This window comes from Podarcis filfolensis (assembly GCF_964270895.1).
Source record: "Podarcis filfolensis genome assembly, chromosome: 16".
NCBI classification, from domain to species: domain Eukaryota; kingdom Metazoa; phylum Chordata; class Lepidosauria; order Squamata; family Lacertidae; genus Podarcis; species Podarcis filfolensis.
Genome location: NC_139620.1, coordinates 1,453,836 through 1,465,211, shown reverse-complemented (window position 1 = coordinate 1,465,211; position 11,376 = coordinate 1,453,836). Strand labels below are relative to the sequence as shown.

The 11,376-nt window shown below is 42.6% G+C and overlaps 1 protein-coding gene across 1 annotated transcript in view; it reads left to right on the top strand.

Annotated features, from left to right (window-relative positions):
* Nucleotides 1-6,896: 6,896 nt before the first annotated feature.
* Nucleotides 6,897-11,376, top strand: part of METTL25B (methyltransferase like 25B) — a 464,705-nt gene continuing 460,225 nt past the window's right edge. Inside the window, exon 1 of the mRNA XM_083591213.1 lies at nucleotides 6,897-7,004. Within this exon, the coding sequence (XP_083447339.1) occupies nucleotides 6,987-7,004 (18 nt within the window). The 5' untranslated portion in view covers nucleotides 6,897-6,986. The remainder of the gene's footprint in view (nucleotides 7,005-11,376) is intronic.

Here is an 11,376-nt window from a genome sequence, read left to right as displayed (position 1 = left end):
TTCTGGTTGGAGATCTTTCCTTCTGGACATGGAAGGCAATCATAGCAGCAAGATGGCTCCCCCTCCTTCTTGCCCTTTCTATAACCTGGATGACAATTGTCATTGCACAGAGAAATGGGAAGCGACTGTCCATAAAAGAAAGCACAGAATATTTTAACATTCAAAAAATAGCTTTAGATAGTTTGTGTGATATAGTAAAAGCTATGGTTTTCCCAGTAGTGATGTATGGAAGTGAGAGCTAGACCATCAAGAAGGCTGATTGCCAAAGAATTGATGCTTTTGAATTCTGGTGCTGGAGGAGACTCTTGAGAGTCCCATGGACTGCAAGAATATCAAAGTGTTCCATTCTGAAGGAAATCAGCCCTGAGTGCTCACTGGAAGGACAGATCCTGAAGCTGAGGCTCCAAGACTTTGGCCACCTCATGAGAAGAGAAGACTCCCTGGAAAAGACCCTGATGTTGGGAAAGATGGAGGGCAGAAGGAGAAGGAGACGACAGAGGATGAGATGGTTGGATAGTGTTCTCAAAGCTACCAGCATGAGTTTGACCAAACTGGGGGAGGCAGTGGAAGACAGGAGTGCCTGGCGTCCTCTGGTCCATGGGGTCACGAAGGGTCGGGCATGACTAAGGGACTAAACAACAACAAATGATATAGTTTAATCTACAGCAAAGAACGAGATTGATGATGGCATGACATAATAAATCTGCCTGAGTCTTAGGAGTTATTTTCTATGCAGTAGGACTGATTGAACTTCCACCTTGGTTGTGCTTAAGATAAACGAGCCTCATCTAGCTGACATGAGAAAGAGAAGAAGAAGAGGAAGAATAGTTTGGATTTGATATCCCGCTTTATCACTATCCGAAGGAGTCTCAAAGCGGCTAACATTCTCCTTCCCTTCCTCCCCCACAACAAACACTGTGTGAGGTGAGTGGGGCTGAGAGACTTCAAAGAAGTGTGAATAGCCCAAGGTCACCCAGCAGCTGCATGTGGAGGAGCGGGGAAGCAAACCCGGTTCACCAGATTACGAGTCCACCACTCTTAACCACTACACCACACTGGCTCTCAAAGAGGCAAAGTTGGTTCCAATTCTGAAGAATAAACCACTTTTTAAACTTTGGTGAAATAATGGGAACCATGAGAAAAGTTTCTTGGATCCTTACCTGGTAAGAGATATTAGGCCATACAATGGCATCCTCATCAATAGTGAATGCTTGGGGAGCATCTGGGTCTATGCTTCCAACTCTGACTCTAAGAAAAGATTGATTTGGGAATGTGACCCAATTTATAACATCAAATCCAGATTGTAAGGCCCCATGTTGATCAAATGAAACCTTTTCCCCAGCACTGTTGTTAAATGAAACATTTCGTAGAAAACGTTGGAGCTAAAGGGAAGAGTTAAAGAGAGAGAGAGAGAGATCTTAAGAGAGAAGCAAGGCAATAATACAGCACACTTCAAACTAGGATCAATAGACTCTTTAAATGATGAGTGCAGGATATAGCAGTTAATTATTCCAAGCAGGAAGCCAGTGATGTTCTCCTCTATGGTACTATGGGATCAAGCAGGGCAAACCCCCTTGTTCCCCCATGTTCCTTGTCTTCTGGAAGCTACTGAGCATGCTTCGGTGTGTATGGGGTTGCTTTCTTATACTATTATAAATATGTGTTTTTTCTGCGTATTGTGGAGTTCACCAACATGAAAAACAAACTTTAGCCACAGTGACATTAACCAAACAATATGAAGGTGCAAAGACCACCTTGCTCATTGGGCACTTATGACCCTCAAAATTGTCTCCTGGAACACGGCAGGCTGGTTCACCTACTTGCCCAGAAGTCTGGATAACTATTTCATCAAGCATTTGACTTTATCATGCTCCAAGAAACTTGGATGGCCAAATATCTAGTAAAAGGGAGATATTGTGCATTCAAATTAGAGGCCACTGCACGTCTTGGTCCTGAAAGAAAGAAGGGTTACTAAACCGGTGTTTAATCTGTTTACTGTGAGCAAGAAACAACAGAAAAAAAGTTGAAAAATAGATCAGTGAGAAACCAAGTTTGCAGCTGCCCCAAACCTAGACTTGGCACAAAGAGGGACCACTCTTCTTTTTTCATTTTACCTGCCATTGCAGTTTGATGAGAAACTTCTTTCTCTGTCCTCCTGCAATTGCTTTCTTTTTGAAATTGGACAAATCCATGGATTGCAGGGCATGAACTATAGCAAAAACAGCCAGGTAGATGTTGTAACTGTGAGCAGTTGCACTCATTTCAAAAACTGATGCTGGAAGAGTGTCTAGCTTCTCGTTTCCTGTGCAGAATTCCTCATTTGCCATGTCTACTTTGGTGTCAAGGAGAAGACAGGTAAATGTATGTTCCCAGAATACTCTAAGAAATTTGTCTTCTTTTTCTGAAATGGGGTTCCTGTTCTGAATAAATTTATGGAATCCTAACACCCCTTTAGAGTGAACTGCAAAAGACAGAGCACCATGGATGAAGTCTATATCCCACTGTCTTTGCAAATGAAATGAGGTGAAATCCATTTGAGCTGTCATAACCAGGAGTTTTGCATTCTTTAGGCCTTGACTGAATTCCCAAAACTGGATCAATGTCCTCAAGACAAGCATGGTCTGAATTTCACCATGCACAACCACCACACTGGCAGTGCTCGCCATGATTCCCACAGTCATGTTGATCCCCTTGCCTACAATTTCACCATAAGCACTGGAGGATCCTTGTCTTGGTAAACTTTCTATGAAGGCAAAGCAGATGCCTCTTTGGGAGAAGATGGGAAGCACATTCTGCACAAACCTCTCTCCGTTGTCATCATCCAGATAAACCACCCCAATCCATGTCCACCTGAAATGAAGAAGTAACTGGAGAATCCCCATATATTGGTGAGTCCCATTTGGGAACATCTGTTGGATGAAAGCACCTTGGTTTTCAGTATCCAGGACTGGTGCGGAACCATATGCAAGCTGAAGAAACATTAAAATAAAACAGTGTATCCCTGTCAATACAGCCACTGTACTACCAAATCATAATTTTTCTCGCAAAATATCACCTAAGAAGCATCCACATTTTCTTTTGAACCTTCTGCCAGTCTAACCTCATCTTTAACTCTTATGGTAGCATCGATCAATGCTAAAGGGGTTTGCTGCTCATGCAACAGGACTTCTTGTCTCTCTTGTCCTCTGAGGAGCCTCCAGCATGCCCCTTGGGTTGTGCAAAAAAGTCCCTCTCACAATCCACCTAAGTGTGCTTCAGAAATAGAAGGGATCCATCAGTGTTGCAGCTAAGGCATGTCTGTGACAAGACCTGACACCTCTTGGAACATACACAGCTGTCCCACCAACTTACGGTGGGGGGAAGTGCTACTGCTTGTAGTGGCCCAAAGGTACAGACACTCACCACCGTCTGAAGACTGCGTATATTTTTTAAAAAACAAAATTAAGTTCAAGGTATATTTAGGCTCTAAAACAGAAATCTCTATTTATGCCAAATGGACCTGAGATAATGTCGACATTCCCCCCATAGTCAAGTTTTCCTGCAAGGCTTCCAGTGTGATTTCAGCCACATCCATTTTAACCTCCAAACCACATCTATAAAGCAAGAGAAGCACCCCGTGGTTTGCTCATATATCCTGCTCATGAGCAAAGCTTACCTGTGGCATCTTGTAGTTGCTCAAGATGGTTGCCATATGGAGGCAGACGTTGGAATTAGGTCCCCCGATGACTGCTACTGGGTTGCTCCGGGTGTCACACTTGTAGTTTGGGATTAATCTTTCCTGAGTCGAGAGAAGTTCCATTGCAGCTTGATAGGTTGCGCTTGCACTGAACTGGCTATTATAGATCTGGAAGCCCAGAGTGATGTTGGGTAAGAGTTGAGGGTTTAAATTGATTTCCCTTACAGCAAATGCCAAGGCCACAATGTGCTGGTAGAGCTGGGTCAGTACCCTGTAAGGAGAGTTAAATGCCACAAAATGGTGCATCTGCTGCAGATTATATGGGCCACATTTCAATACAATGTGGCATTTCATCAAGCTATGTATTACAGCTCATATACAGGAAAGAGTCAGTTGACTGTGGTCATGCATCCACTGGCATTTTATCCCCTTTACTCTTCTCAATATGCATCTAATAATGACACATAGTAGAGGCCAAGGTAGAATAGAAATTTGGGAGGCTTTGTATTGCTTAAATCAGGTCTATTCCAATTTTTGAAATCATCAGACACCATATATTTAACAAAAGAAGATATACTGAAAGTACCAGGATGATAATCCAGGATGGTAATAATTGCCTGTAAATTGTTATCCAATCCAGAATATCTAATAGAGAATGCAGTTCAAAATATCATTCCCCTAAAATTTAATAGGCCGTTCCAGGCAGTTAGTTCAGAGTGCAAATATAGGACTGACCCAATTCTTGAGTAGGACAGTTATTGCACCTTGTATGATATAGAACTGTTACGGCAGATAAGGAAATAGATTACCCCACAGCAGACAATTCGAAAGAAGATTATGGTGAATGTAAATGCTTATCCACAAAGCCATGCTTGCAATAATTTTATCAGAACAGGTACATTTTATAAACTCCTTACATGATATCACCCAAGAGCTCAGTAGAGGGAGGTTTTTGAAATGTCATTGGACTGGAAAACACAAAGTTTTGCGAAGAAATGCCAGCGATATTGAGATCTCCAGGCTGATAATACTTGTGGAGAATAGGAAGAGGGTCCCTGATACTACATTTAGCATTTGGAAGCTTGCACACTGCTTGAGGCAATAGCACAAATACTAACACAACTAACACCATCATTTTCTCTTAAAATCTGATTTCTAGAAAGAATTTCACCTATTCCAGCATTGCTGTTCAAGGAGCTGTGAATCCTGGAATTAGATTCAAATGGCTGTTTATTCAGCAGATGTGATGATCTGCATTTCAGAATGACGGATTTCTGCCTGTCTCTTTCTCTTTTCCGAATGGTGCAAAGGGATATGGATGGTTTATTCAGTGCCAACCGATTGTTTTGCTCGTGGCCATGGGCACTCCCCAGGAACTTTGAAAACAAGGGGAAATAATCATAGTTAATTTGATAATTACAGAGGAGATAATAAACTTATTCAGAATTGCAGCTTCTACATGAAAATGTTCAGTTGATCTTGAATAATTGAATACAGTGCCTACTATATTGAAAGAGACTTAAATTATTACTAGTTTGTCACCTTGATTTCAACTCCCTTGGTATGGAATTGATTCAATCAAATATTATGCAGTGTGCAGTTGCAGCAAACAGATTGATCAGGTTGTGTCTGTTTCTAGCCTTAGTTCTAAGTGGCACAGGAAATAATACAAACCTATATTTCACTGTTGGTTTGTAATTTTGCTAGTGCCCACTAGAGGTCAACAGGGAATTGGAGAAAATGTAATCACAGTTAACCTGGTAATTAGAGGGGAAATAATCACTGCTCAGACTTCTAGGTTCTCTGAGACATGAGAAAGAAAACATGTTTAACTCAACATTATTTTCTTGTCTGTAAGAAAAAATGAGATTTTCAAATAAAAATCATTGTACAATATATTTATATGTAGAACTGTGTGAAAACCTTTTTTTAAAAAAAAACAACAGTTGTCCAACATAAAGTAGTCTCCCTTCTGTTTTCATCTAAAAGGGGGCATGCACCTCCCCAAACTCATGTTATTTCATATTTGGCATCACTATGTCTGCCAAATGAAACATTTTTACCAAGTTTCCCATATTTTGGAAACACCAAAGGCGAGCGAAACTTGCAGGTATAGTTTTGTGATTTACGGGCCAAGCTCCTTATCCGGGTGAATTATTTTACAAAGGCTAGATAGTCACATTGTTTTCTGAGATGGACATTTAAGTACAGAAATGTTGCTCTTGCCTATATTCTGTGTGGTTTTTTCAGAGCAGAAATGTATTGGTAGTATTGTAGTTTCCTTAGAATCAGATAATTGTAGGGTTGGGAGGGAATATGCAGGAAGATACAACAGTCCCATGCAGGGATCAAACCTGTGACCCATACTTTATCAGCACCACACTCTAGCCAACTGAACTATCCAGCTGGATGATAAAATACCGGTTACCCAGTTATATTACCCAACAAGCCTTGCTGGATCAGACCGGGAGTCCATCTAGTCTAGCCTCCTGTTCCTACATAAACCAGTTCTTTATGCGGCACCCACAATACCAATGTAAGTTGAGCACTTATATACTGTTGTAGAAAAAATTGGGGTTATCTGTCAAAGAAACATGAGTGGAGGCAAGAACCAGGAGAAGAAAAGCAAGGAAGACCTTTATTTGTCTGTTGAAACATAGTCCCCCCCACCCCCCACAAGGAGGTGAGGACTCAGAACAAAGGTGTGTAGCAGCTTTTAAATACATTAGAAATTTTGCAGTCCCTTAGCCAAAGACCACCCAAAAGCATCACAGAAAGAGGTGGTCTACAACAGAAATTCAAGAGTGCAGCTTGTCTCTCATTTGTCAAGATAATCTGATAAGGTTTGCTGGTTGCCCTCACCTTGGCCAGTCTGGGCAATGCTGTTTAAATAGTAAATACCTTAGTTCTTGAATCCAGTTCACAGACTTATCCTATTCATACACAAAATATGCCCTTTGGACAGGATTTGAAGGATCTGTAAGTGAAAAGAACTATTGGGAGAGGTATTTCCAAGACATTTCCTTCTGCAGAGGAAATATTTGGGGCCATTAAGAGTCAAGATGGCTTCAGGATTTCTCTCCTGTACTATTTAAGGCATGTGGTTTATGTAGAATAGAATAGAATAGAATAGAATAGAATAGAATAGAATAGAATAGAATAGAATAGAATAGAATAGAATAGAATTTATTATTTATACCCCACTCATCTGGCTGGGTTTCACCAGCCACTCAGGGCAGCTTCCATCAAAATATTAAAATACAGTAGCATATTAAACATTAAAAGCTTCCCTAAACAGGGCTGCCTTCCGATGTCTTCTAAAAATCTGGTAGTTGTTCTTCTCTTTGACATCTGGTGGGTGCCACTACCGAGAAGGCCCTCTGCCTGGTTTCCCTGTAACTTGGCTTCTCGCAGGGAGGGAACCGCCAGAAGGCCCTCGGTGCTGGACCTCAGTGTCTGGGTAGAAGGATGGGGGTGAGGACGCTCCTTCAGATATACTGGACCGAGGCCGTTTAGGGCTTTCAAGGTCAGCACCAACACTTTGAATTGTGCTCGGAAACGTACTGGGAGCCAATGTAGGTCTTCCGAAACCGGTGTTATGTGGTCCCGGCGGCCGCTCCCAGTCACCAGTCTGGCTGCCGCATTGTGGATTAGTTGCAGTTTCCGGGTCACCTTCAAAGGTAGCCCCACATAGAACATATTGCAGTAATCCAAGCGGAAGATAACCAGAGCATGCATCACTCTGGCAAGACAGTCCGCAGGCAGGGAGGGTCTCAGCATGTGTACCAGATGGAGCTGGTAAACAGCTGCCCTGGACACAGAATTGAGCTGTGCCTCCATGGACAGCTGTGAGTCCAAAATGACTCCCAGGCTGTGCACCTGGTCCTTCAGGGGCACAGTTACCCCATTCAGGACCAGGGAATCCTCCACACCTGCACGCCTCTTGTCCCCCCAAAACAGTCCTTCTGTCTTGTCAGGATTCAACCTCAATGTTAGCCGCCATCCATCCTCCAATCGCCTCCAGACACTCACACAGGACCTTCACTGCCTTCACTGGTTCTGATTTGAAAGAGAGGTAGAGCTGGGTATCATCCGCATACTGATGAACACCCAGCCCAAACCCCCTGATGATCACTCCCAGCAGCTGCATGTAGATGTTGAAAAGCATGGGGGAGAGGACAGAACCCTGAGGCACCCCCACAAGTGAGAGCCCAGGGGTCTGAACACTTATCCCCCACACACACCACCTTCTGGACACGGCCCAGGAGAAAGGAGCAGAACCACCGTATAACAGTGCCCCCAGCTCCCAGTCCCTCTAGACAGTCCAGAAGAATCTTATGGTTGATGGTATCAAAAGCCGCTGAGAGATCCAGCAGAACTAGGAAACAGCTCTCACCTTTGTCCCTAGCCCGCCGGAGATCATCGACCAGCACGACCAAGGCAGTTTCAGTCCCATGATGAATCCCGATTGGAAGGGATCCAAATGGTCCGCTTCTTCAAGGCATGCCTGGAGTTGTTCAGCAACCACTCACTCAATCACCTTGCCCAAGAATGGAAGATTTGAGACTGGGCGATAGTTGGCCATCGTGGCCGCATCTAAAGATGGTTTTTTAAGAAGCGGTTTAATAACTGCCTCTTTCAGCAGTTCTGGGAAGGCTCCCTCACAGAGGGAAACATTCACACACACCCCACAGAGCCTATCGCCCAGCCCTTCCCGGCTCGCTTTTATCAGCCAGGATGGGCAAGGATCAAGGAGACAGGTGGTCGGTTTCACTTGTCCAAGCAGCCTGTCCACATCCTTGGAGGTAACAGATTGGAATTGATCCCACACAACTTGACTAGACAGGACTCTAGCACTCTTCCCGCCCCGGCCCTGCTCCCACGGTGGAATCTACCTCTTCCCAAATCTGAGCGACTTTATCTGCAAAAAACTTTGCAAGATCATTGCAGGAGATCATGTGGCCCGTACTGGGCCCCGATGGAGCAGGTGGTTCGGCAAAATTGCGAACCACCTGAAAGAGTCTCGAACCACCTGATGTATGTGTGTTTAACCTTGTGCACTTATGAACGTTCATTTTATTTATGACGCCTTAGGATTCTTATAACAATGCTGATGTAAGTTGAGTGGTTACTGGGCACATCAACTAGTCACTGTGTGTGTTTTTCAGCTCCCATATGCATATAATTCTTCCATGAAGAGGGAATTTCTACATTTTCCAGTCAATATACATAGCCCCCAACAGGCCTTTGAGAAAACCTGTCCTGTCCAGTCAGTAGGTGTAGTCTGGAATAAACCTGGTTCCCCACTCTATTTCTTGTTCAGAAGTGTGCAATCTGTGTTCACCAGGCTGCTTCTTGCCCACTGCCTAATCTTACGTGGCCCACAACATAACCTGTGACGGGTCAAACAGCATGAAGAAGGTTGGGCTCCAGATAATTTTCACATTTTTTTCTGCAGACCACTTTTCATGACAATCAGCTGTTTTCCAGTCAGCTGAGCAGCACAAGGGGCATTGCTGGAAGAGGAGCTCTTGAACCTTCCATCTCCCAATTCTGATGGAAATTTCCCATCCATCCCCCCCCCCCCCCAGTGCTGCCATCAAGGGTGTCACCTACTTTGTTTTCCTTTACTGGAATTAAACAAAACTCTACTGGAATTATGAAACCTTAATTCACAACATAACAATGGATATTTCCATTTGCATTATGAAATCCTAGCCCAATTTGGAATGCACACACAATCTTGCAAACTGGCTATTGTTTAAGAGCCTCTTTCTTTTCTTTTTGAAGACGACAAAGACCTTGTGGTCTTTATTTTATTTTTTACTGCTAGTCTTTTGATGACCCATTAAGGAGGATAAAATAGGAACTGTTGCTGGAGTGTGATAAACACCCCCCCCCCACCTTGTCTCAGAGGCTGCAATGCTGTGCAGGTTATTATCTCTCTTGCTATTATGACAATAACTATGATTACTTCTCCAGTTCTTCAGAGAGTTCCAGTGTCCAGTAGCAAAACATCAAAGCAAGACAGAGGGTTGCTTTTAATATCACCTGCACCATTCAGAGCTGGGGCTTGAGGTGCAGAGGGCTGCATCAGTCTGATTGCTAAAACTTTGTATCGTATCACCCTGGCTTCAGTCTTCTGAGTGAGTGTACATTCAAGCCAGAGACTTGCCGATGTAGGAACAGGTTATTTGGTTTCTAGAAAGGAGGTTTTCATGCAGTATGGTGATATTTGTGGTGTTGGTATTAGTACTGCTTCCTCAAGCAGTGTGCAAGGTTCCTATTTCTAGATGCAAAGTTAGTCACCCTCTTCCTATTCATCACAAGTATCATCAGTCAGGAGACCTCATAATCGGTGGCATTATTTCTCATATCTTCCGTTTTTTAGATACGATTTGCTTCCAAAACCGTCCCTCTCCTGAACTTTTTGGTGATCTCATGTAAGGAGTTGGGTTTTCTTAAATGTACCATATCTATCCTGATAATATTTGTTGCTGGTCTGATTCTATTATAGTCTTCAAAATCTATGGGCCTATTTGCCTGTCATATGGTCGGTTGTATTCAATCTATAGATGTTGCAATGCCTGGGAATTTTACCCACATTGGTCTAAAGAGATGGCGGGGGGCACTTATAGCTTCCTTAAAGAAAAAAAAATAATGATAGCCAGTATCAGTAACATAGTAGATAACCTGGATTTAAATATATTGCATGTGCTATTTAAAAGCTACCAAAAGAGGGCTATTGTTTGAATAAAATGCATGCAAGTCAAAAGTTGAGGTGTGAATGTAAAAATTCAATTCATGTGTTCTTCAACCTTGGCCATATAGTGCAAGAATGTTTAGTAATTGAGTATTGACTTGAAATCTCTCGCACACTCATTTTAAGGTGGCAATTTCTTTCATTTTAGAGTTCTGACGCAGCACTACCAGCACATCCTGGCCTTGGTTTTTGCTTTAAAAGAAATAAATGAAAATCCCCAGATCTTAGCCAACATCAGCCTGGGTGCCCATGTCTGTAACAGTGAATTCAGTGCACGATCCATATATCTTGCCTCCATGGAACTTCTCTCCACAAAGGGCAAGTTTTTTCCTAACTACAAGTGTGATACCCGGGAAAATCTGGTAGCAGTCATTGGGGGACCCAATTCTGATGTTGATCTCAACATGGCAGATATGCTGTATAACTACAAGATCCCACAGGTAAGTTGTTCACATAAAGTACAGGAATTTAGAGAGCTATTGTCTACCCTGCTTTCTTCAAAGTGAAGTTTTTCTTGTGGAGATTATAAAGAGGGTTTGAGATAAATCGGAACACCTTTTACTCAGTTTAGGCATAACATTCTGTCCAAGAAAAAGAGTAGTTACAGTTGATTCAGAGTTGGCTATTCTGGTATTCATGTGCATAACCACTTACAGGGATATAAAGAAATTTTCTACATTCTTGAAGGTTTTGTTACTGCAAATATTGGCTAGGATCCAAAGGGCAACTAGCTTCTGATAGGCCAAATATTATTTTTTGTTTTCTTTCAGTTTTTAGATCTGAGGGGACTTTCAGAAACAATTTGTGGAGCAATATATTTGTTGGATATGAGCACCTGAGGGATGGAGAGAGGGACATTTTTAAAAAATATATAATAAAATGTTCATTTATTTATTTATCCACCATTCATCCATCCATTCCCAGACAGGGACTCAGT